Here is a 26,046-nt window from a genome sequence, read left to right on the forward strand (position 1 = left end):
GAATTTGTTTTCTTAAGTATTATCAGTCTGTGCTTCTTTGAATGTGACACCACCTCAGGACCTCTACACTTCTTCGGGTTATACACAGATTGCTTAGACATTCCATACAACTCTGGCGTTTCTCTCAGCATTCGTGAAGGGGGAGTTGTCTTGCCCCTCACCTATCATACTGTTTCACATATCATGCAGATGCCAGATTTGTTAGCAGAGATCAACAGTTGGCAAGACATAGTTTTTATCGATGATGATGAAAAGGAAAGAGTGATTTCCTATTTTTGTACCTGTTGGGTGTTAGTGAAATGTTTTTAGCATTTCACAACTAAAATGCCTAAACTAATCAGGAGCAGAGAAAAAAACAAAAAACAAGAATGAATTCCATCTCTCCAGTTCAGCAACAGGCAACATTTTGAGCACCAGTTGTGGAAGTTTCCAGAGGCCAAAGGGATGCTTGCTATCTTTCTAATGTCCTGGTGGGTGTAATAAATGATCAACGTTACCAACCAGGTGCAAGACTAGTTATTTTAAGACAACATGTGACATCATCACAAGCCACAAAGCATCAAAGGAAAAAAGAAAACGCACCCAGGTAACTCATTAGACAAGGAAATACTCTCAGATGATCACGTCTATTCCAGAGCCCAAATAATAGCTTAAATGTTGATCCAAAAGTTTATGTCACCTTCGCCGTTATAATTCCATTCCAGTTCTTGCAGCAACACGTGAAATTCTTCTCAGTTAAGATTTTTGCAGATTTAAAATATTTTATATCTTCACAATTGTCTTACTTCTTTCAAAGTCTACGTCGTCGTCTTAAACTGTTGACAACAGCCTAACAACTTCGATTTAAAATTCTTTTTCAGGGGCGCCTGGGTGGCGCAGTCGGTTAACCGTCCGACTTCAGCCAGGTCACCATCTCGCGGTCCGTGAGTTCGAGCCCCGCGTCAGGCTCTGGGCTGATGGCTTGGAGCCTGGAGCCTGTTTCTGATTCTGTGTCTCCCTCTCTCTCTGACCCTCCCCCGTTCATGTTCTGTCTCTCTCTGTCCCAAAAATAAATAAACGCTTTTGGAAAAAAATAATAAAAAATAAAATTCTTTTTCAAGTAAAATATTTTACAAGATTCACGTTTTGCTTCTAAGATATTTCGTTGCCCCACCAAGCCCTTGGAGAGCGACTCCGTCAGGGAGGGATTTGGCTCCTCTCGGCTTCCGTAGCGTCACTAGGCAACTTCCGCTTCTGTCGGCCGCCTTGGCAGATGCATATCCGGTAGCGGTGGTTCAAGCGGCCGGAGCAAGATGGTGAGTGACTAAGGGTTTCGGCCGGTGGTGGCGGTGCGACGGGGTCGAAGCGACCCGAGACGAGAGGGCGAGGCGGCTCCCCGAGGCACTCGACCCGCCCGCCTTCCTGCCCGCCGGCCCGCTCTCCTCGGGGGTCGGGGGCTCCCGGAGACAGTGCTGAGGTCCGCCGGGGCCGACCAGCGGGCCCGGACCGGGGTTCCTGGGGCCCCTGGCGCGCAGGGTCCCCCGGGAGGGCTGCTAGTGGGGCGGCGGAGCGGGTCAGGGCGCCCGGCTTTGCTCCTCCGTCGCCCGGGGCCCCGCTGACCGGCGCGGGGAGTTCCGGCGGGAGCCTCCCTGAGCACCTGGGACCAGTGCTTTCTGAGCCGCTCAGGTGAAGGGCTGCGCGACCGCAGAAGAGGGAGGGATTCGTTCCGGCCGAGGAGGGGAGAGCGCGGCGGTGGACGGCCGCGGGGAGTGGGGGCACTTGGGGCAGGCATTCAAGACTGACGTCTTTGTGACTGGTGCACCTCGGAGGGGAGCCTCCCGCTAGCAGTTGTTCGTTAGTTCAGTAGGCAGGTGTTTATTGAGCACCTGCAACTTTTTTTTTTTGGCCAAGTTCTGCTCTAAGCGGTGAGGGCGCAAGAGGTGAGCGTGATTGGCGAAGTCTCTGCCTTCAAGGAGCTTACATTCTAGACAAGGCGAACACACACACACACATCGAAAAGCAGACTTGCAATACGATGGCAGGGAACGGGAGAGAGATGGGTGGGTGGCCAGTGCTATATGGTTGTTTATAGAAAAGGATGGGATGGCTATTTTACATAGGGTGTTAGCAAAGGCCCCTCTGAGGAGGTGAGATTTGAGCAGGGGTCTAAACAAAATGAGAGTAGCCTATGCAGACATCTGAGGGGAAGGGGCTCCAGGCAGAAGGAACAGGTAAGCGCAAAGGGCCTGAGATGGCAGTGTGTTTAGCCTGTATCCTGGACATCAAGAACGCCGACCACATAGTCTTCTAGGTCTTGTAAGGACTTCGGGGGTAATGTTCTAAGCATGGGCTAGGTACTTTTCCAGCGTTATTCTCTTTGTCACTGTTATTGTTATTGGAGTAGAGCTGGCACAGTGTTAAATTAGTTTCAGGTGGACAACCCAGTGATTGGACGAGTCTGTTCTCTGCTGTGCTCTCACTGTAGGTGCCATCTGTCCCTTTACAGTGCAGTGCTATCCCAGTGCCACTGTCTGTATATTTATGTGCTTTATGTGCCGTACCTTTTACCTTTTATCCCCGGGATTTATACCTTTTATAACTGGAAGCCTGTGCCTTCCATTCCCCATCACCCACTGTCCCTTTCCTCTGGCAGCCACCAGTTCTCTGTGTTTATGGATCTGTTTCTGCTTTGTTTTTTGATGCCACATACAAGTGAAATCGTGTTGTATTTGTCTTTCTCTGTCTGACTTCATTTAACTTAATACCCTCTGGGTCCGTTAATGTCACAGATGGAAAGATCTTTTTTTTTTTTTTTAATGGCTGAGTAATGTCCATGGTGTTTGTGTGCATTTACACGCCTCACCATCTTTATCCATTCATTTATTGATGGACCCTTAGCTTGCTTCCATATCTTGGCTACTGTAAATAATGCTGCAATAGACATAGGGTTATATTCCAGCATTTTCTTCTTATCCTTACGGTAATTATCATCCTCACTTTACCAAGGAGGAAACAGAGACACATTAAGTGGCTGTGCTATTACACAAACCCTGCCAGTCTTTGCTAGAGGCCATGCAGGAAGATATTGGTGTCCAATAGACCGTGATTCCTGGCTACATCTCTGACAAGCTTTGTGATAATAGGCAAGTCACTTAACATCTCTGGGCCTTGGTTTCCGTATCTGTAAACCAGGGGTTATGATTGTGCCAATTTCATAGGGTCTGTAAGAAGTAAACTAGATGATACCCTGAGAATGCACACTGTTTGGCATAGAGTAAGGGCTTGAAATGGGTATATTTGTTATTGTTATTTGAGACTGAGAAACATCTTGTAAAATGCCCCAGAAACGAAGAGGTTTATGACCTGTACAGGAAGATGCCCTCCTGTGGGGCCAGACTTGCGGGATCGCGAGTGGTAGACGAACCTGGGAAAGGTTAGCTGCAGCCAGTGTGGCAGGGGCCACGTCTGCCACTCTAGAGTGTGGACATTACACCATAAATGCTGGGGAGCAGCTGAAGGTTGTTGAGGAAAATTAAAGGATCAGTTCCTTTTACAAAGGAACAGCTGGATTGGTGAGGGGAGAAAATGCTGTGGGAGGGTGAGGGGGAGGTCAGAGTTCTGGATAAAAACAGAGATGGGTTAAATGAGAGTGAAGAACTGAACCAGATAGATTTATTTCAGAGCCCAGGTTTTGTAACCAGGCTGGTCATTAAAATCCTGACCCTAATGTTTTCTTGTTCACTGGTGATATTGTATTGCTGAGGAGTTACTGTGAGTCATGCACATGCTGAGTGGTTTCTGTGCCCTACCTCATCTTCAGTAAGGGGAGCTAGAATCATCCCCACTTTCTGGTTAAGAATGCTGAGGCTCAGGGAGGTGACCTGCATGATGGAGTTTAAAGCTAGATGCATCTGATTCCATAGCCCGTGTTCTTAGGCTCATCGCAGTTCCTCGTCTAAAAAGTGGGAATGATAAACCCTACCTTGAAGGGTGGTGTGGAATTAATGAAGTAGTAAAGGAAAATGTCTGGCAGAGACTTAGGCACATAGTAAGCACCCCACAAACATTAGCTGCCCCAGCCAACAGCACATTTCTTTAGGAGGTGTAAGTATTAAAGGCCTGTACTTTGGACAGCCTACTGCGGTAGAGCTAACTCTGTGAACCACAGTGTTTCAGAGCCTGCAATTACCTTCTTCAGAATAAAGCACAGAATTTTAAGAATCCTGCAGGTGGGGAACTATATTTGACCCTAACTCTTCTAGGTAACAATGATACATTGTTCTGTCTTGATAATTAAACTGGTGGTGTATTAATTTAGAGGTGCTTACGTGGAAGTGATTTGAGGGGACTGAGGGCTCCTCTATTCAAGTAAGTTCACTATTGTTTAAAATGCCACCAGCTTTGAGATACTGTTCTTTATTAAGCCATCCCTTGTAGCCGAGGGGTCTGTTTTAAAATCCCCAAATCCCACGAGTGTATTAATACACTTGAGTTCTTGATACCTTAAGGTGATTTAGCTTTTCAGGTTGGGAAGAAAGACCTGCCTGAGAGCCCCAGGCTTTAGAGATGGGAGGTATGTAAGTTGCCTTTGAAAGGAAAGTCTCCTGGGTCTCGGTGTGATCGTAGTAAGGAGTAAACGATTGGTAAATGATTGTTAAATAGGTAAAATGACTTAGCTTTGATGGCCTAATTTCATGAAATATACTCACTCAAGTAGTTTTATATTAAAGAATGTCAAGCTCTACTTCCCCTCAAAAAAGGGGTGGTCTTAGAATCCCAACCTCATTACTATACATCAGTTTCTTAGTAGACTTGTCCTTGATTTAAGATGCAAACAGTTGCAGGGCACACCATTGATCCACTAACAGCTTTTCAGGAAGAAAAGAAATTTCTACGATGCTAAATGTACATGTTGACTGCAAGGTACATCTTAAGTCCAGAAATGTTAAATGGTGTCATGGAATCATGGGAATATAAGGATGTTCTTTTGAAGTGATCACATTCCGAATTTATACCTCTGATTTCTTTTTTCAGGGTCAAAGTCAGAGTGGTGGTCATGGCCCTGGAGGTGGCAAGAAGGATGACAAGGTAAATAAGCCAGATGTGTCTGTGATGTGAGTAAACATATCTTGTGCAACATATCTTGGCTCTCAGCTGAGAAGTCCTTTGGGGACTCGTGAGTGTCAAAATGCAAAATAAGTAATCCTGTAGTTTTTTAACCAGCCTGGCCTCACATACAGTATCCGTTTCATGTTGTAGAAGATTATTGACCTGTCAAGTAAGTAATTATGAATTAATGATTTTTATTTTTTTATTTTCGTTTTAGAGAGAGAAAGGGGGTGAGTGGGAGGAGAGGGGAGGTGAGGGGAGAGAGAGAGAATGAGAATGAGAATGAGAATCTTAAGCAGGCTCCACACTCGGTACAGAGCCTGACACAGGACTTGATCCCACAACACTGGGATCATTATCTGAGCCGAAATCAAGAGTCAGATGCTCAAATGACTGAGCCACCCAGGTGCCCTGAACTAATGATTTTTTTTTTAATTTATTTTGAGAGGGAGTGTGGTTGTAGGACAGGCAGAGAGAAAGGGAGATAGAATCCCAGGCAGGCTTCGCACCAGCAGCATAGAGCATGACACAGGCCTCAAACCCGCAAACCGTGAGATCGTGACCTGAGCCGAAACCAAGAGTCGAATGCTTGTTTAACCAACTGAACTACTCAGGCCCCCCACCCTGAATTAATGATTTTTAAATGTGTAAAATAACACTACAGAGTGTTAAAATAGATTGCCAGTAAATTAGTGTTTAATATCCTCAGATGTGAAGAAGAATTGTCTCATTATTTCAGCTCAAACTTTTGGTATATAATTCTGAATTCTGACCTCTAGTCCTTATTGAATAGTCTATCATTGTGTATTGTAAAAAGAAAGATCAAGATGTGTCAGTTAAGCGTCTGACTCTTGATTTCAGCTCGGGTCATGATCTCACAGTCCATGAGATTGAACCCTACATCAGGCTCCGCCCTCACAGTAGAGAGCCTGCTTGGGGTTCTCTCTCTCTCTCTCTCTCTCTCTCTCTCTCTGTCTCTGTCTCTGTCTCTGTCTCTGTCTCTCTGCCTCTGATACGGACTCCTTCAAAATAAATAAACTTTTAAAAATAAAAAAATAAAAAGATCAGTTACATTCACCAATTGCAGAAGTGTAAACCTAGCTTTATTTGTAAAAGGAGTTTTTAATAGCATTCTGAAAGATAAGGAAAATTACAGCCCCGAGAAATAGATGATGGCCCTACAGAAGTTTGTGTTTTGATATGATTGGTATGGTTTTTGTTTTTTCCTGCTGTTCTAAAAATTCAAGGACAAGAAAAAGAAGTACGAACCTCCTGTACCAACCAGAGTGGGGAAAAAGAAGAAGAAAACAAAGGGACCGGATGCTGCCAGCAAGCTGCCACTGGGTAATGGTTCCTCCCTGCTGTGTCGGTTCCACGAGAGCCGTCTGTGTGTGTAGCGTAGAGGTCGGAATGTGGAGTCAGGAAACGGGGTGGCTGCAGCTCTGCTCGCAGGTGTGGCCCTCCTCCGGGCTGCGGTAAAAGCTGTGTTTTGGTGTTAGCAGTGTGCAGACGGTATACAACCATGTCTCGCTTAAACAGCCAGCTCCTCTGAGGTATGGAAGAGTGTAGTTTGAGATTAGAAAAGTCAGATTGAGCTTCAATAACTTAGAAAACAAGCTTATTCCCCGAAGAAATGGAACGCCACTGTGTTGGAACGTCCGTCTTGGGATTCCTGAACACCAGCTGTTTCAGTGGCTTCATACTGAACATAGACTGAGATTCAGAGCAGGTGACCTGACCCAGCCCACCTCTCTGTCCTCAGCCCGTCACTCCCCTTGCTGTCATTCACATGGCCCTGCCTTGTGTTCTTTGACTCTTATCCACATTAGGGCTTTTGCCCTTTGCTTAAAAACGTTCTTCCCCCACTCCTTCCCATGGCTGCCTTCTTCTCATCACTTCGTCTTACATAACCCTCCCATCCCCATCTAAACAAGTCTCTTCCTGCTTAGATGAAATAATTTCAATAACTGTTGGTTGGTTAAGAATGAAAGGAATCCGACAATTTGAAAAAATGAATAATGAGTCAATGTGGTATCTGTAAAGACTAGGTCCTCAGATTGCCAGAAGAGCATAGGAAGTCAGGTTACATGGGTCATTACTATATGGTAAGGTGATGTCTGAGTTCTGTGGGAAGAGGACGAAGTATTTAACATAAATGGCTGGCATATTTTATTTGCTGTTGAGGGAAAATGAAATTAGATCCCTTTTTGCCAGATGTAGTACAGACGTGAAAATAAGTAAATGAACAAAAATTCAGGAATATATTTAACCTCAGGGAAGGAGAGACATTTTGAAGAAACCTAGGAACCACAAAAGAAAAGATTGGCATTTTTGTCTATATATGCTAAAATTCCTGTGCAGCAGGGGACTTCAAGCCAAAAGAACGCAGAAGAGTGTGGAAAAAATGTTTGCCGCCTATGTTAATACCACTGATATCTCACGGTCCTCCTACAAGTGGATGCTTTTGTTCTAGCTAGCATGCAGCATGTATTCTGACTGAACAGCACTTGTAGCTACTTTTATTAGCACCTATGGGGAATAAAACACCGAAGCAAACTGTCTTTTGGGTCCTTGAGTTCTTTTTTTCTTATATATAAAGACAGTTCACTTAGTGTATGTCATTTTGTATTAGCTGTCTGGTCATAGAACTCGTCCCGTTTTTACCTGCTTACTTAGAACTGCCAAAGTCTCTCTTCCCTTTGCATTTAGGCGCCTGCTTATTGGCTTATTTTAAGTCTTAACCTTTTTTTCTTATGGATGGACTTAATTCATTGCGAACGTCAAGCTCCACATACAATAAAACCTTTTTAATTACAGTGACACCTCACACTCAGTGCCGCTTAAAATTACTGAAGTTAGAGAGAATTAAAGACTATCTTCTCATGGAGGAAGAATTCATTAGAAATCAGGAACAAATGAAGCCTTTAGAAGAAAAGCAAGAGGTAAACTGAGAAATTACTGTAACTGTGATTTTACAAATTGACGGTTTTAGTTATTAAATAGAATTCAGTGAATAAGTGAAATTCAAGCAGTTGACCTGTGCAGCCTCTTGTGAATCATAAATTAGCTGCCTTTTAAAAGCACCACCTGCTTTGTAAACGTAGTAAAATCTAGTAACTCTAGTAAAACTGTCAGCATTGTCTACTTTTTAGGTCTAACCCGCTTTTCCTTCGTGGCATACTCTTACATAGGAGGAGAGATCAAAGGTGGATGATCTGAGGGGGACCCCGATGTCGGTAGGAACGTTGGAAGAGATCATTGATGACAATCACGCCATCGTGTCCACGTCTGTGGGCTCAGAACACTACGTCAGCATTCTCTCCTTTGTAGACAAGGACCTGCTGGAGCCAGGCTGTTCGGTCCTGCTCAACCACAAGGCAAGTTGCCGGTCTCGAAGCCCCGAATTAGGGATGCTTTCTCCTTCCTTTCAGATCCGCCTATCCGTGCCGTTCTGGTGACTGGCATTGCACTGTTGTAAATGGATTGTGTAAACCTCACGTCCCTGCAGTAAAACTTAACGTTCTCTGTAGGTACATGCCGTCATAGGGGTGCTCATGGATGACACGGATCCCTTGGTCACGGTGATGAAAGTAGAAAAGGCCCCCCAGGAAACCTATGCTGATATTGGGGGGTTGGACAACCAAATCCAGGAAATTAAGGTAGGTCTAGGCACCGGCTCTGGGTTTTTAGACTTTAGATTTCTTACTGCTGCCTCATTTAGGGTGCTTAGAGTTATTTTGCATATTTTGTTTTTTCTGTACTGATCAAACAGTAACAGAGCTTGCCAGTGTGCTCTTTTGTAGCTGTTAATACCGAGTTAGGTAATGGAAATAAATTGGGTGATTGTTGCTTCAGCAGCTGCAGCTTAATCCTTTGTATATGCAGTGTTTATTGTGTGTGTGAATATATAATGTTTCCATCTGTGTTAACTTCAGCTGTGGCCATCTGGAAACCTCCAGTGATGTGGGGACAGTGTGAGTCGGGGGAAGTGCAGTGGTCATTCAGGTTGGCTGTGGGCCAGCCACCTGCACGGCGTCTCGTCTGTAGGGAGGTCATGCACAGCTGTCCCCGGTCTCCACTCGGCACCTCTCAGACAGCTCGATCTCTAGCCAGCGTGTCCGTCGGTGTAACAGCAATCAGAAAATCATCCCAGCTCCTGTCTGTAGTTTAAATGGAAAGGGTGTATTTTCACTTGAAGTTCTTTTGCTCAGGAAGAGCTTATTAAATGTTGCTCAAGGCTGGCTTCTGGAAAGTTAGAGGGAAATTGGGAGCAATAGGCAGGGGGCGGCAGCTCAGGCGGGACAGAGGTCCTCTTCAATGTGTCCTTGCTGCTAGAGGAAGTCACCCACAGTGTCTCTAACAGTAGTAAGTGAGGTTTTAGCTTATTTTTGTTGAAAGTGAGCTGTATTCCTGACGCCGGTTAATGGATCTGGTAATTTTAGTAGGAAAGCGTTTTATTTTTACCAGTGTTTGTTTTCTGTAGGAATCTGTGGAGCTTCCTCTCACTCATCCTGAATATTATGAAGAGATGGGTATAAAGCCCCCAAAAGGGGTCATTCTCTATGGACCACCTGGCACAGGTACGTATGCTCCGTGTTTGACACTCTCTGGGCACTCAGCTGATCTCCTGAGCTGCAGTATTAGCTTGTTATAATTAATTCTTGAGTAATGATGCCACAATTCCTTAGTTTAAAACAAAGTTCTCTAAGCGGCATTTTGGACGTTTCTGGAATAAATACGGAAACATACCTATTACACAAAAGTATATTTATCTGTATAGTAGATGCCTAGAAACTGAATTATCTTAGACTTGAAATTGTAGACTTAACAGACTTAATGTGTTAAAAACAGTAGTAGGAATTGCAACAAAAAACTAACACCAGTAGGCAGCCCCCACCCCAAATGCCTGCTCAGTGTGAATGCATTTACAGTTTCTTAGAACTCCTCTTGTATACCTCATTTACATGCTGTAAAACATAAGGCTTTCAAGTATTCATGATTCAAGATTAGTGTGAGTCTATTAAATATACTTTAGAAGACAGGAAATAAACCAGGATGCTCAACCTTGGCTGTACACTAGGATCACCCTGGAGCTTTATTTTCTTTATCCAACGTTTATTTTTATTTTTGGGACAGAGAGAGACAGAGCATGAACGGGGGAGGGGCAGAGAGAGAGGGAGACACAGAATCGGAAACAGGCTCCAGGCTCTGAGCCATCAGCCCAGACCCTGGAGCTTTAAAAAATACCAGTATTTGGTCCCACCCTGAAAATCCCGATCTGCATCTGGAGTGTGTGGCCAGACATCAGAACCATGGTGGAGAACCGCTGATTTAAAACCTATTCTGTGCTGTTCAGATTAGGTTCATTCTCTGGTCCATTGGTACTGAATGAATATAATACTGTATACATAGATGAAGATAAAAACACATATATTTGGTTCACCGTGCGACTAGTTGACCTGAGTAAGTTGTACAGTCCAGGACTTAGTACATCGCTGTGTAAATTCCAGAGGAAGCACAGTTATTTGAGTGAATTGAAACCACGTTCCCAGGAGGATCCTGAGAGGACTGGGGACTGCCCACAGTGGAGGGACTGGGACACAAGTGGAGACGAGCTCCGGAGGCATGGAGCTTCTGCAGCCTGTCCTCTTACAGCCCAGGAAATCAAGTGTCAGGCCAGTGACCACTAGCCCAAGGCCGCGGTCGCTCTGGGAGTGAGCTGGCAACAGGGCTGAGGCTGGAAGAGAGGCCTCCTTTGGTGCATGTGCACTGCTGGGGACCGATCTGAGGAGCTGGGGTGAAGCACAGGGTGGTGGGCCTGACAGGAGGAGGAAGAAGCCGGTTCGGTGAGCCCTCTGGCTACTGCAGTGCCACAGCAGCTGGCCTTGGCCGCTTCTGGACTGACAGATGCCACCCCCTTAGGTCCTTTTTGTCTTCTGTTCACCAGCCCTAGTCGGTTCTCTCGGGGAGTCTCCGCACTTTAAGCCTTCACACCCAGCCCTCTGTCTGTCTCACCATAAGGATGTCGTGGCCACATCTTGTAGCCTCGTCCTTCTTTCCACTTGAACTAAGTCTTCCGTGTTACTCCCCGGCAGCCTCCTCCCCTTCCCCCGCGGGCCTAAGGTTGGTCCTTTACCGGCCCTGCTCTAACTGCCACTGTGTCCTGATGCTCCTGCTTGGCCCTGTGCCCCTGTCCTCACTCACCATCAAAGGGGCCAAGGTCTTCCAGCCCTAAAGTTCACAAAATGGCTGCCAGATCTCTTGGTTTTGACCTGAAATAGAAATCTCAAGGAACGGGGTAGGACTGGAAATGTTTGAGATCTTCCCTGAGATTGGGGAGAGGAAGTTCCTCACAAGGACACAACAGAGACTGAGAAAAGTCTGAAGAGCTATCATTTGTGGGTTTCACTGGGAGCTGGCCCTGTCTCAGCTGAGCCTCGGGGAAGCCCAGCCAGCACAGCCACGACTCCTCAGGTGGCCCCGGGGGCTGCAGGCCTGGTGCTAAAGAGTGTTTCCTTAGGTCAGACCTAGGGTTCTCAGGCCGTTTTTCCATCACTGATTGTTTCACAGAGTAGAGTTTGGATCTCAAACCCTGGTGGCATGCGTCGGGTTAATAACTTGCAACTTCTATGCAAGTTCGAATAACCCAGTAAAGTGTATTTTCTGACACTATGATGATGACTTTAGGAAGATGGTTAAAAATAATCAGAACGTTCTGAATTTCCTCTTATCTGCCTTGGAGAACATAATGTCAAGACACTGGAATGGTGGCATGCCTTTTCATCGGAGGGATCTGCCCGTTTTTTATGCCCGTTTTAGGTGGTAGTGACAGGGTTTTCAAGTTAAGACAGCACTTGAGGGTTTTTTCACTTTGTCTTTCTTTTTCTAACCTAAAATAGGTAAAACCTTATTAGCCAAAGCAGTAGCAAACCAAACCTCAGCCACTTTCCTTAGAGTGGTTGGCTCTGAACTTATTCAGAAGTACCTAGGTGATGGGCCCAAACTCGTTCGGGAGTTATTTCGAGTTGCAGAAGAACACGCGCCATCCATAGTGTTTATCGATGAAATTGATGCCATTGGAACAAAAAGGTACATTTTTCTCTTTGTGTCATTTAGAGGTAAAGACCTTGTAGCTCTTGTCTGAGAATGATCACGGAGCACTGCCTGCGTGGCCCGCACATGGGTTTGCCTTGGCTCCTTCTGTACGCGGCTGTGGACGCTTTAGGCTCTGCTCCGGGGTGCCAGGTGACAACCACCCGGGAGTCGTGACCGTCTGGAGATTAGTGTGCAGCCATGCCTTGAGTTTCCCTCTGAGCCAGGCATCATCTGCACTCTGGGGACGCAGCCATTGTCACAAGGCTTTCCAGGAGCTCATGGTTGGGTCGGGGGCTCAGATACCAAACGTGCAATCTGAATTAATGATGCCATCTCAGGCACAAAACATCTACAGTTTAAGTAAGATTATGTGGTGGTTGGGAGGCTGTGCTGATTTTGTTGCTAGAATTGAGGGCATCAGAGGTGTTTTTATAATTCCCCTTCAGCAGGAGATCAGTTCGGTTTTCATCCCTTCTCTTCTTTTTCAAAGATACGATTCAAATTCCGGTGGTGAAAGAGAAATCCAGCGAACAATGTTGGAACTGTTGAACCAGTTGGATGGATTTGATTCAAGGGGTGACGTGAAAGTTATCATGGCCACAAACCGGATAGAAACTTTGGATCCAGCACTTATCAGACCAGGTCAGATTTGCTTTTGTCCCATCACGGAGAGTGAGTGTGTTTATATGTGTTCGTGTTTAAGTGCACTTTCGGGGGATTTAAAAGTGATACACGTCAAGGCAAGTACATTATTGAAGTGTAGAATGACTTCCCAAAAGCTGCGTTCCACTGAGGTAATGGCTAAGAGCATGATGTAGTAGGTGTAGTGTGGCCCTTGTCATCGCGGTCTTAAGTCGTGACCGTTTCTCTTTCCCGTAATGAATACTCTTTTTTTCTGAAGAAATAGCTCCTCTGGTAGCTCCAGTTAATTTCGCACTCGGGTAGCACCAAAAGCAGCAGTAGCTAGTTTGTGTGTTTCTGAAGGTACCAGAGGAGAGAGGATTTCTTTTAAACGGGATGAATTCAAACGTGGGTATTTACAAAGAGCAGTGTTCACTTTTCAAGATTTGGACCCTTCCCACAAGGGAAGTTTCCCTCTGAAACTGCAGGTGTGAGGAGACAGGCTTCCCGAGCCACAGCGGAGCCTGGGGGGAGCCACAGGGGTGTGACTGGAAACCTTTTATACCCGCAGGCCGCATTGACAGGAAAATTGAGTTCCCCCTGCCCGATGAAAAGACCAAGAGGCGCATCTTTCAGATCCACACAAGCAGGATGACGCTGGCCGATGATGTGACCCTGGACGACTTGATCATGGCTAAAGATGACCTCTCTGGGGCCGACATCAAGGTGAGAACCTGGGCTGGACTGTACCTCTTGGTTGTGTGTGCGCGTGAGGACGTTTCTTCCCAGATGACCAGAATTAGGGCGAGGCTCGGCAGCACTGAGTGTGGGGCCAGCCTGCTCTGTATGTGAGGACCTGGGTTTCTGTCAGGTAGGGGTAAGTGCCACCGTCAGGTAGGGACGGCGCGTGTGGGGCCTTTTCACGCCGGTGCCTGCACTGAATTGCGTATCATTGGCATCTGTAGAACTAGGTTAGGGTCTTTGTCGGTAACTTCAACTTAAAGAGAGTTTTTAAATTTTGCATGAACTTTGTATTTTAGGAAATTTGAAGTCTTCAGAAAAGTTGCAACAATAGTAAATGCCCACATACCCATCACCTCGGTTCACCAAGTGTTACCGTTTTACCTCTTTGCTTTATCATTCTGTTCACTTTCTTTTTTGCTGAACCATTTGAAATATCCTGAGGGTCACAACCAGATAGAAACTTAGTGCTGAGATTGTGGTTTTATCACATCATGTTGTGTGGGTTGTTTTACTTTTGGCAAGTGTTGCGAGACAATAAATGCAGTAAATGGGGAGATTTCCATTTAGCCAGAACGCATGCTCTCTCCTCAGTGTAGGTAGGTGAACTGGACGTGTGCTCTGTTGCCGCGAAGTTTCCAGGTGTAACGGCATCTGTGGCCCGGGAACGTGGCTCCCTGTAACGACAGTGGGGCGTTGGTAGAGCTTCCCTCCCAAGCCACTCCGCTGGGTAGACCCCGAGCCAGTCCTCCTCCTCCAAGCCACCTCAGATCCCCTGAGAAAATCATTACAAGGCTTCAGACATTCACAAGATCTCATCTTTTCCCAAATGGTTGAGGCAGTTTTAGTGTGGGCGTCTTACACCTTATTTCAAAGTAGCTCTCGGAATCATTAGAACACAAAGTATTTCATTTTCTGAACATACTGTTTGTTCTCACAGGCGATCTGTACAGAAGCTGGTCTGATGGCCTTGAGAGAACGCAGAATGAAAGTAACAAATGAAGACTTCAAAAAATCGAAAGAAAACGTTCTTTATAAAAAACAAGAAGGCACCCCTGAAGGGCTCTACTTGTAGCGACCACATCTGCCTTCAAGGAAACGGTCGGGGTGTCCCGACTCCTCCGAGGGATGAGGCTGGGAAGCCGCCCAGAGGAACCCACGTTCCCGTTGGTCTTTCTTAGCAAAACCTCCCGTGTCCCTTTTTGAGCGCGGTGTGTAGGGTGCCCGCCAGGCTGCCTTCATGTGTTGGCCACATGCAGTGCTCTCCCCCCAATAAAGTGAGCGCCTCCTCAGTTTGTCCCGTTTCTGGAGCCTCCACGCCAGCCGCTCAGCAGCCGGTCCAGCATTAGGTGGACCAAGGCGTTAGGGAGGCTTCTGGGCGACGGCCAGGAGTGTAGACCTGAACACCTCCTGCCCTGCTCTCCTCCCCAGAGCCGGCAGCAGGGCTGGACAACAGCAGCCGCAAAGCCAGCGGTGTCTGCTGTTTAAGCAATAGAGGCCGACTGTGTGGTTCTGGCTTCAGAAGGAAACTCAGCTTTCCCTTCTGGAAGGTCTGTGGAGCATGAGGGTTCTAGCATCCTTTGGGCAGGAAGGTATTGGCGTTGCTAAGCAAAGTTCCCAACAGGAATCTGCCCTGCCTGCTCGTTCCTAGGTTCAGAAACCTCACCCCCCTCAAGGGTTCTCAAAACCTGTTAGAGCTCCCCCTTACCTTTCTTCATCCATTTCCGGCACTTCTCCCCTCTCTTGAACAGTTCAGTTTTGAAGCCGCGAAGGAAGCGGGACAGATCAAGGCAAGCGTCCACTTGGCTGGCCAGCCACCTTCCTTGGGTGCCCTGACCCGCCGCCCTTCTCCCCAACCAGTGTCCGCTGGTTTCTAGGCAAGATTCTCTTCCACGACACGGGCTTCTCTGGATGAGATGCCAAAGAAATACAACTTCAGCCATTCTAGAGATCACGATAGAGTCAGCAGCTGTCCGCGTTTCTCTTAGAGCAGGACCTCAGGGAAGATAGAGCAATTTCCTCCCAGTTCAGTGTCCTTAATAATGACTGCAAGGCGTGTCCTTTTCAGAAGAAAGTGGTCTGAATGTGGATATTTACGTTTCGTTCCATTCATACCCTCAGAAATCAAAACAAGAATGTGGCCTGGCAGGTCTGGGTCTGGGCCTCTGTGTCACAGCCCCCAGGCAGGGGTGGGTTTGGTGGGAAGGCGCTGGCTCCACTCTGCACTTCTCAGATGGCCGCCTGCACACTCCCCTGCCGCAGGGGTCCTTTGGGCAGTGCCCCCCACACTTGGTGCACCTGAGTCCCCAGGGGGTCCTGTTCAAGTGCAGGCCCTGACTCAGAAGGGCTGAGGTGGGCCCAGAGGCTGCATCTCTAACAAGCCCCCAGGTGATGCTCCTGGTCCACAGAAGGGAGGTGGCATCAAGAGCCTAGCAAATAATGAGAAACTTTTAAAATGGGAGCGAGGCCAGAACACCAAGTTTTAAACGGCTCTTAAGGGCAAAAGCTGCTCTCCTCACCAGCTGCGGGGAGAGGGCCGAGTGCTCAGAAACCAGACCTTTCCTACCACGACGGCAGGACCACCAAGGGTGCCAGTGGGGAACGTTCACGGCCGGGCAGAGGAGTGGAACAGACCTCCCGCACACCAGCCACGACGGGTTTAGTTTTCACTTGGCAGGATTGTTCCCTACGTACACACATTCACATATACAATATGTAAGCAATGGTTTTGTGTCCTTCACACATCCAAACAATGTGCAAGAGGTAAAAGACTGATAACCCAGACCCAAATTACTAAGAATTAAGAAACTTGAAAAGCGGAGGTCTCGTGACACATGCTCACACACATGCGTCCCAGTCCTGCGCATCCCGGCTCCGGTGGGGGGGTCGGGGGCGGGGCAGGCGAGAGGCCCGGAAGGCAGGGCCCGTTCCCTCCTGGTCTAGTCCTCCAGCAGAAGCGCCAGCTCCTCGACGGGCAGGCGCACCCGGAGCTCCTTCTCTGTCATCAGGTCCAGGACCTCTTGCATCTCTTCGGGGAAGTGCTCCACGGCGTCCAGGTACAGCACCTAGGGCCAGGGGTCCAGCGCTAGCCAGCTGCCCCCACGCCGCCCCCCACAGCCTGCGCTCCCCTTCGGCCTCACTGGGCAGGATGCCCAACTCACAGAAGTGGGGTGGAAGGGGTGAACTCCAGCAAAGCCTTCTCTTCCCGAAGTGGGGTCAGGACTAGGTGGACATCTCTGTCCCTGTGTTTGACACCTCCTGACCGGGCTTTGGGACACAGACCCCAATGCTTTCAGCATCTGGGCTGAGCTTTGGGCAAATGACGGACCCCCTTGCCCACAGCAACGCGCAAGGAAAGGAAACAATCGCCCATCAGCTGAGGCTCCACGGGGGACAGCTGCACGATGAAAGGGTCTGGCATGGGCCCTGTCCACAAGGACACGAGAGAGGGGCGGGCACCGAGGCTTGGCGGGAAGGTCCCTGGGAATGTGCGGATCTCGGGGGCTCTGGAACTTACCTTCGCCCAGGGACAATTCTGAAGTGCTTTGTAGAACACGCCTTTGCTCCTTTCTTTGTTTCCTAAGGAAACCTGAGGCAGGGGGCAAATCACAGAAATGATTACTTGAAGCAGAGAGTCTAGGGCTACAGAAACTACCCTGTACTAATCCACCTGGGGGCTCGGCTGCAGTGGGCCAGCCCGTGGGGAAGGGCTGGTACCGCCACTATGGCGTGTGTTCCGTGACCCGCAGCACCAGGACAGGACAAGCACAGAACTGTAGAGGACACGGCTGGTGGAGGAGCAGAGGGCAGGGGTGTGGTGCTCGGGTGGATCCGGGATTCCGAGGGTCCCTCCGGAGGCTTACGTACTCAGCACCAGCGCGGTGAACCAAAGAGGCTCTCGTACATGCTGGCCTCTCAATATGTTCTAACTTCTGCTAGCGGTCAATGGGAAAGAAGAAATGGCAGCGGAGGGTAAAATGCAATCCGGTGACCACCGGCTTGGGTGCCCCTGCTCCCTTTTCTGTTAGTAAGACTGACTTCATCGAGCCCACGGCACCAGCGGACCGCTTTATACACTCTAGTTTCTTTCCCGATTGTGCAGGTACGTGATCAAAACACCCGAAGAATCTTGAAAACGATGGCAATCTCGGGGCGCCTGGCTGGCTAAGTCGATGGCGTGTGCGTCTCTTGATCTTGGGGCTGTGAGTTTGAGCACCATGTTGGGAGTAGAATTCACTTAAAAAAAATTTTTTTTTTAAATTTTTTTTTTTCAAAGTTTATTTATTTTTGGGACAGAGAGAGACAGAGCATGAATGGGGGAGGGGCAGAGAGAGAGGGAGACACAGAATCGGAAACAGGCTCCAGGCTCTGAGCCATCAGCCCAGAGCCTGACGCGGGGCTCGAACCCGCAGACCGCGAGATCGTGACCTCGCTGAAGTCGGACGCTTAACCGACTGCGCCACCCAGGCACCCCTTAAAAATTTTTAAAAAAGAACGAGGGGTGCCTGGGTGGCTCATTTGGTTAAGTGTCTGACTTCAGCTCAGGTCTTGATCTCCCACAGTTTGTGAATTCAAGTCCTACGTCAGGCTCTGCATGCTAATACAGAGCCTGCTTGGGATTCTCTATCCCTCCCCAACTTGTGCTCCCTCGCTCTCTCCAAATAAATGGATAAACTTAAAAAAAAAAAAGAACTGTAATTTTATCCACAACAACAAGGTTCAGTGGGAAAGCGCTGGTTACTGTGTAGGGAGCACAGCACATTTGGAAGCGCCTCCCAAACAGGTTTTAACCTAAGTCCAAACCTCAGTGGGAAAAGTTAACTGTTTCCCCAATTCCTTTCTTCTCCCGTACTCGCCACGGCCAACAACAAACTGTAATTCTTTCCATCGTTCTCCCAAAGAAAATAAGGGAGTAAATCCGCACGTGCGCACACGCACCCGGAAAGGCACAAAGACACAACCAGCCAAAGCACCAGCCCTCCTTATGGAGCCGGCTCCCTTCGGCCTCTCCCTGCACACGTGGCCTGCACCCCAGCATTCTGGCCCTATTCTGATTTTTCTCCCGGGTTATCAGAGCCCTGGGAACCGACCCGGATGCCTCAGGAGCTGTGAGAAGAAGTCCTGCTCTAACTCGGCTCTAACTCCCCCTCAGTCCAGTGCTAACCTTTCCAGAAGGAGAAATCCCACAAGGGCCCCCATTCTTTTCTCCCAAGTCAACAAGAGTTTTTTTGTCCAAAATCCGAATCTGGCTCATGGAAGATCTTTGTAAAAAATACACCCGGTCCACCTCGCACCACCCATCTCTACCGACCAAGACGGGAGACGTTAGAACTGGCAGACGCGTGAGCCATCGCTTCTTATGCTTCAAGGTCTTTCACTTGCTGACCAAGGATCGCGTGGTAACGGCGCTGGAAATGTTAGGGAGCGTCTCATCTCCTTCGGCTGAGTGGCTCCTGTGGCTCCACCCACGGGAGCGGAGGTGCGCCTGGAACCCGTTCTGGCCGCTGCCTTGGCTGCACCCCCGGTTAACAGGCCGCCACCACGAGTGTGCCGTGAACACCACACCAGCACCTGGACTTCTGAAGGTTTCCACGTCACACACGGGCGTCAAAAGACCAAATCTGAGCTCTGGGGTTTTTTAAATGTCACAAAAACACACAAACTTTTGCGGTAATTCATCTTGATGCCGACTTCCGCCCACAAGGAAGTGCCTATTTGTCCCCGGTGGGCCAGTAGGCGGCTGTCCCGGGATCACGCGTCCTCCCTGCCACTCGGGCCTTTCAGAGGTCGGGGGGAGAGGGGGGGCACACCCACATGAATTCTGAGATCTGCAAAGATGGGGGGAGGCCCAGAGCTCTCCTAATCCGTAACTTACTTGCTCTTTACACCCGACTCTGTCCTTCGTCAAGTGGAAAAGTCCACAAACTTTGTCTTAAGTTACCCAGTGGAAACAGATAAAGAAGATCACTCCTGGCTTCTGAAAGCTACGACGTTCGTTACAGATCACGTGGTTTAGTAGCCTTCAGCTCAAACACTGAAGTGGCCTAGAAGCCTAGGTTTCTAAACTGCCATGCAACGTGGCAGTAGACGTGTTGTGGCAAATGAGGCCCGTTCCGAGGCCAGGTCCCGAACCAAAGGCAAAGTTGACTCACAGACGCTTGAAGCCCAGGACCCACCCAGCAGCCCCCACACGCACAGCAGCAAAATTAAAGGGCACTGCACCATGTTCAATCACCACGGTACTTTTCAGTGAGACAAAGCTTCTCTGGAGAGGTCGTTGTAAAAGCGACATTCTAGGGTGACTCTTACCTTTCGCGACAGAACAGAATCAGGATCTGGGAACTCTTATGAACAGATGGCAAAGAACTAAGGTCTCTTTCCAATGAAAGCTCAGACCACTTCCAAGTTGCTGACTCAACAAAGTCAACTCCAAGAGATCCACAACCCGTGACCTCTTGCCCAGTCCTGAGACACCGGACGTTAGTCACTGGGGTTCCCGTGAGGATTAAGCGAGGCCACGGAGGCGTGAGGGCAAAAGCAAGCCCCTGCCAGCTTTGCCAGGAGGTGGCGACCGGACGCCTCTAACTTCTCACTTGTGACGAAGCAAAGCTCGGCATAAAGACAAAAACTCTACACATATTCTCTTACCAAAAAATTCAGGTACATCCTCCACAGTAAGGGGCACTGGCTGCCGTTGTCGCTCCGCAACGCATTTTCAAACAGGGCTCTGATGCGATGTGTCAAGCCGGTCTCGGGAATTGTGGCGTGGACCTCTCTACCATCTACCCTGCAAGACACAGGCTCACGTGACTCCGAGGCCACTTCTCGCACCCACGGCGCCACAGGAAGAAGAGGTACGTTAGTGACGGCAGACAGCAGCATCGGCAGGACCAGAGTGTGTCAGGGATGGTGCTGTCCCAGGTGTGGGGGCGCTAGGGGTGCAGAGTACAGACATGATGTGGCCCCTCCGAGGCCAGAGGAAGGCAGCGTCCAGGGTTGTGTGTTTTCTACACCAGAGTCTGCCTAGACGTCACCCGCAAACTCCTTGCTCTCTGTTTTCTAAAGAAAGCCTACCCTCTGATCGGCGGAATGCAAATTCTACCTTATGGGGAGGAAAGTCCTTTCCATTTAAGGAAAACAGAGTGACTAAAATCCCAACGGAAGAAATAAAAAACGAAGTGAAACACCGTTCAGAGGCAACTCTGAGTAGCCAGCTTCTACGAGGTCAGGGTGAAGCGACAGCAAAGATCTGGAAGGAACAATAATGCCTAAGCTAAGGTGTCCCCAAGACCACCGCCCGACCTTCAGTCACAGACACTGTATCAAGAGGTAAGTTAAGCCTGATACTATTACCATCTGGAACAACAACAGAGACTGTTAATTCTTTCCCGCTCCCTCTGGGCTCAGCACTCACCTCAGCGGCCCCTCTGAGCAGCCCTAAGAGGCAGGCTCTCAACTGTTCCCACGTTACAAAAGGGGAGCCCGTTAGAGGTGACTGGACTTGCCCAAGGCCACACGGCTGGTGAGTGGAGGAATTGGGATCTGGATCCAGAGTCCTACTCCAGGCCCGGGCTCTTGGTCCATGTGCTCTTAGCACAGCTCCTCGGACAGCCGAAAGCCTGACCGTCACCACCCACAGGCCATAAGCAAGGTTCAGGATCCCAAAAAGCACGGCCTAGGGAGGCAGCCACAAAGGCCCCTAATGAAAGCTGTGGCCACTTGCAAGGCTCTTACTCCTCTTTCCACAGGTCATCCGCCATCACCCGGAACATCCACGGCGGGCGCTCCAGCACCGGCCCATACTCACTTCCGGATCCCTGGGGCCCAGCAGGGCAGTGGGGACCCGGCAGGCGTGCCCCAAAGGTCTGTGGACACACGAACAAGATGTCTGTACTCACCTCTGAACACTTTCCACCAGTCTCTTCCTCATTTTCTCGGCCTCGATCGCAAACAACCAAGGCTCCAAGAGTTTGGTAGACCTGGTGACCGCGTCGAAAAATCTTCTGGTCTCACTGGCTGTGTGGGACCTGCTCTGAATCTGCACGTATGCCCGCCAAAGCACCTGGTTGCCTGGGTACAACCTTAACGCCTCGGAGAGAGCCTGTCGCAGAGGAGCCAGGGGGTAAAGGCTGACTTTCGTGTGGAACCTGAGCAGGCTCGTGTGCATTAGCGTCACGGCCTCCAGCGCGCCGTGGGGGCCCTGGGCGCGGGCACCGTCCTCCGGGCCGGAGCCCCCTGGAGGAACAGAGCCCTTCAGTTTTGCAAGCACCTGGTCGTACACCCGCACGGCCGCGTCGATCCCTACGGTCAAGTACTGAAAGAGCATGAAGCATTTCACCAGGCTAGTCAGGCGGTCGAAGGAGTCGCTGGGAGCCGGAGCAGAGACACAGCTGTCGCCCAAACAGTCCTGCAGCGCGTGTTCGTACGCCTTCCGAGCTTTCAAGATGTGAACAGCCAGCGCCTGTCCGGAGTAGGGCCCGCAGGGCCCCTGCTCCGTCAGCCTGGTCAGTACGTGAACGGCTCGCGCCGTGGCGGCCCCTCTCGGGTCCGGCAACAGCTCCGCCTCCAGCCCGGCGTAGAGGAGGCCGAGCTCACACAGCTCACGGTCCCTCAGGTCTCTGCCCCCCGCCATGCTGAGCGCCGCATCGAACACCTTCCTGGCGTCCTCGGTGTTGCCAAGCAGCCACTCCAGATGTGCGTACTGCTTCCAGAGGCAAAAATTGTTGCGGTTTTCTGGCTCCTTCAGGAGATTTTTGGCTAGTTTCTTGCAGTTCTTTCCCTGTGACTTTAGCCTCTTCTTGTTTTTAGTGTGCAGACACCAAATGACCTAGAAGTAAAAAGAAAAGGACTCCCGAGTGCCCTGGGATTTTATGGCAACCCCCCTGTGCCGTCAGTGTTAGAAAGCCACACAGGTGTCGACACTTCCCGCCTTTCTCACGTGTTTGGTAAACCCTGAGGCTCCCTGAGCTGGGAAACAATTCAGGATTGTACCGAGGCCACAGGCGCCCCCACACGACTGCATCCGAACCTCTATAAACAAGGCTCGTACAGCCCGAGTAGTCTCCTCCCGTGAGAGGTGGCCACCACATCTTATCAGACAGATACAACCTGGTGTGTGGATCGGCAGCTCAGGCGTCAGAACCGTGGGTGTTAAGATTCACCACTGACTGGTGACCGGCAGAGGGCAGAAGAGCTCACCCTAGACAAATTTCTAGCAAACGGATATGAGGAGCAGGGTCAAGTAGCTTATTTTATCTATTTTAATAAACCCCGAAATCCTCTAACCCCTGCTTACGCTTAGGCCTGGCTGTTCACACTAACTGCTCTATAATCCCAGACATCTGGCAGCAGAAGTGCGAACACAAACGGCCCCAGTCACTGGCAAGCTGCACCCTCCTTCCTCCTGCCCACCCCCGCGGCCCCTCAGCAGGGGCAGCCACACACCAGGGGCCTCTGGGGTCCCTGAACAAGGAGGTGGTGTGGCCCAGTGCTCCGAGGAACACCAAGAGCCCCGTGATCATGTACGAAGCCCCCACGTGGGGTGGAGGAGGCCAGAGTTACCTTCTCGATCTCGTACCGTAACCAAGAGAAGCAGAGCTGAGACCTCTCCCGGCCTGAAAACAAAGGCATCACAAGGTGAAAGATGTTGCGGATGAACTCCTCGCCCTCTCGATTGTGACCCCGGGTCCAGCGCCGGCGGCCCAGTGGGTCTGAGCAGCCAACACAGCTGACACCGGAAAAGGAAAGGTTGAGAAAAGTCAGTGGCATTTCGTCATGAAGCCCGTCATCGAAGATGCTGTTCTCATCCATGGCCACGTAGAGGCAGGAGGCTGGAGGGCTGAGGCCAGAAGGCACGCCCAGGAACTGCAGAAAGGCCGCAACCAGCTGAAACTGAAGATCCTGGCTGGAAAGACGGATCATAGACTGTGCGATGTCATCAAACAGCACCTGCAAGAGAGACGAGATGAAGGGGCCTGCTCGGGAGCTCGGTTTGTCTACTGTAACAAACAGGGCTTCATGACTTTCCCCACAGCTCTTTTTACGTCGATGTGCTAATGACTCGATATTATTCAAATTAAATTTTAAACGGACAAGAGCTAGGTTTCCTGAAAGATACAAAAAAGTCAGAGGCCTCACAGGGCTCCAGAGAGCTGGAGGGAACTGTTGGCAGGCTTAAGCCAAAACCTTCCAAAGGAGCCTAACGGATTCACAGAAAATCTAGAATCATACTCACTTCTGAAAGCACACATATTTGCTTTTGTGGTTACTCTAAGTTAACGATAGTTAACACTGTTTATTAAGATAGAAAATAATTTTATTATTTGGTGATTTCCTTGTACAAAATTGTTTTTGGAAATGAAAACTATGCCCAAAAGGAGATAAAAAGTAGCAAGGCAGGAAGGAAAGGCAGCAGCCATGGACCATGAGGTAAGAGCAATTAGAAGAGAGAACGCTCCGACTTCAGCCAGATCACGATCTCACGGTCCGTGAGTTCGAGCCCCGTGTCAGGCTCTGGGCTGATGGCTCGGAGCCTGGAGCCTGTTTCTGATTCTGTGTCTCCCTCTCTCTCTGCCCCTCCCCCGTTCATGCTCTGTCTCTGTCTCAAAAATAAATAAAAAACGTTGAAAAAAAAAAAATTTAAAAAAAAAAAAAAAAAAAAAGAAGAGAGAACGCTAACTGCAAATGTCCACAGATGATTTCATGCAGTAACTTGAAAAGGTAAGGCCACGGAGACCAGCCTTTGTCTGAGGGCGCTGCTGACCTGCTTGGTCCCTGTGGTTCTCAGCAAAGAGGAAACCAAAGCACGAGCATAATAAAACTGGACGCCCTGGGGTTCTACTCGTCAGAACCGTCAGTTAATCAGAAAGCTGTTCTACTCCAGGCTCTGACTGGAGGAAAAGCTAAGGGACAAGGAACGTCTCACAGCAGCAGTTTGGTCCAGAGACAAACTTCCAGAAAATGGCTGGAATTCTGAGCCTTGAGAACGAACTTCTGGAAGGGTGACCCCGAGCGCCATAAAACCCAAACACCAAGACCCTACTCCTCCCGACACAATCAGCTTCAGCCGGAAAAGGGACTCGCCTGGCGATGGGCCATTCACCAAACATCCGAGAGTGGAGTGGAGGTTTCCCTGAAGTCAGCCCCTCCTTCCTGCGCAGAGCTCCCCACTTTCCTGATCCTAACTGCAGTCTGGCCACCCCATTCGCCACACCCCAAACATTCCAGGCACCCATGCTGACTCCTCTGCCTGGAGCAGATCTGGCTTCAAATATTCACTCACCATCCAGGAACATTAGCTTTAGCACTCGCCCCAAGAAAAGCACCGTCCACGCACTATGACCCGGCAGCAGGCAAAAATCCCCACCCTCAAGGCAGGCAGGTTGTGAGGGTCACAGACCACAAACCAGGCCGAAGCCAACAAGCCTCGCCACTGCAAACACCCCCCCGGTCTGTACCTAGAACATGCTGTGAGCCACGCAGTATAGTTGGTGTCTTACGAAACTGGGTCAGTTTCAGGTCTCAAAATAGAATCTCTTCCTTTAATGTAAATCGTCAGAGCTGCTGGTCACTAGACACAGCGCAGCACAGACCAAGGCATTCGATGATAGTAAGTGAGATAACGTGAGACGTAAGTCAAGGACTCGGTAAGTCAAGACGTAAGCCAGGACTCGGTAAATGCTACTTCCCTCCCCAGCAAGACAAGCGGTACACTGACTGTCCCGACACGACCTCTCCATCCAGGTCCTCTTGTCTTCTAGAATCAAACCTATCTGCTGTACCTCTGAGGATCCCAGAGTGCTGCGGGGAAAGTGGACGCGGTTAAAGAATCTAGGACGGTGATACCACGTTTTAAAACCCTGAGTCCTCAGGCTTCTGTGTGAAAAAGTAACTGAATAACCTGGAAGACAATCTCCGGGGAAGCCTGCCCTCCTTACCTGGGGACAGGAACTACCTGGTCAAGTTCCTCCAAGCTCCCACGCCACCAGTGGCCCAGGAAGTTCCCACAGACAGAAACAGGAGCAAAAGCTAACATCTCCCAAGCCAGGCGAGTGCTCAGACAGTGAGCTCAGCAAGCTTCTTTCAGGTGACCAGACCCCAGGAGAACGGGGAGAAGGCAGAGACCCCAAGGCCGGCCTCCCTCCTGGGCCGGGGGACCTGCCTGTCTCTCTGGATCCTCACAGTCTTCCTCGGTTTGCTTCTTGGTCTTATCAGGGCGCCACGGCCGCCAGTGCCTCTGGTCTCGGGACCGCTCGGTGGCAAGCCAGATCTGCCACCTGGGCAGACTCTTCTCTTTTATTTCCTGGTCCTCATCTTCTGGCTCATCATCATCATCATCTAGACAAGAACGGGACTTTTAGCCCCCCTCACCAGCCACGGACACCCAACCGCTCTGCTACGCCAGCTGCTGTGGGGGGCCCTGGAATGCCATGATGAGTAAGACCCAGGCCCAGCCTTCTGGGACACTCAGGGACTCAGAGGCACCGAGGGACTCTGCTATCA

The 26,046-nt window shown here is 49.6% G+C and overlaps 2 protein-coding genes across 6 annotated transcripts in view; one reads left to right on the top strand and one right to left on the bottom strand.

Moving 5' to 3' along the window:
• The first annotated feature begins 1,221 nt into the window (after window positions 1-1,221).
• PSMC1 (proteasome 26S subunit, ATPase 1) lies at window positions 1,222-14,837 on the top strand. The gene is made up of 11 exons (XM_047862417.1): window positions 1,222-1,295; window positions 5,014-5,067; window positions 6,336-6,432; window positions 7,906-8,030; window positions 8,280-8,465; window positions 8,619-8,747; window positions 9,572-9,668; window positions 11,988-12,177; window positions 12,674-12,825; window positions 13,376-13,530; window positions 14,486-14,837. Exons 1-11 carry the CDS (start codon window positions 1,293-1,295, stop codon window positions 14,618-14,620), a joined length of 1,323 nt encoding a protein of 440 aa, XP_047718373.1. The 5' UTR covers window positions 1,222-1,292; the 3' UTR covers window positions 14,621-14,837.
• NRDE2 (NRDE-2, necessary for RNA interference, domain containing) overlaps window positions 7,241-26,046 on the bottom strand; it is a 56,419-nt gene continuing 37,613 nt past the window's right edge. Inside the window, exons 9-15 of one of the 5 annotated variants that reach the window (XM_047862414.1) lie at window positions 25,706-25,881; window positions 23,107-23,493; window positions 21,444-22,372; window positions 20,194-20,332; window positions 17,063-17,134; window positions 15,254-16,610; window positions 7,241-14,222 (exon numbers count right to left, since the gene is read on the bottom strand). In XM_047862414.1, coding sequence (XP_047718370.1) covers window positions 16,485-16,610; window positions 17,063-17,134; window positions 20,194-20,332; window positions 21,444-22,372; window positions 23,107-23,493; window positions 25,706-25,881 — 1,829 coding nt within the window. In that variant the 3' untranslated portion in view covers window positions 7,241-14,222; window positions 15,254-16,484. Of the gene's footprint in view, window positions 14,223-14,560; window positions 17,135-20,193; window positions 20,333-21,443; window positions 22,373-23,106; window positions 23,494-25,705; window positions 25,882-26,046 lie in introns of those variants that run through there. The other 4 variants (XM_047862413.1, XM_047862411.1, XM_047862412.1 and 1 more) reach the window with 4 other exon arrangements.

The sequence above is a fragment of the Prionailurus viverrinus genome, chromosome B3, assembly GCF_022837055.1.
Source record: "Prionailurus viverrinus isolate Anna chromosome B3, UM_Priviv_1.0, whole genome shotgun sequence".
In the NCBI taxonomy this organism is placed as follows: domain Eukaryota; kingdom Metazoa; phylum Chordata; class Mammalia; order Carnivora; family Felidae; genus Prionailurus; species Prionailurus viverrinus.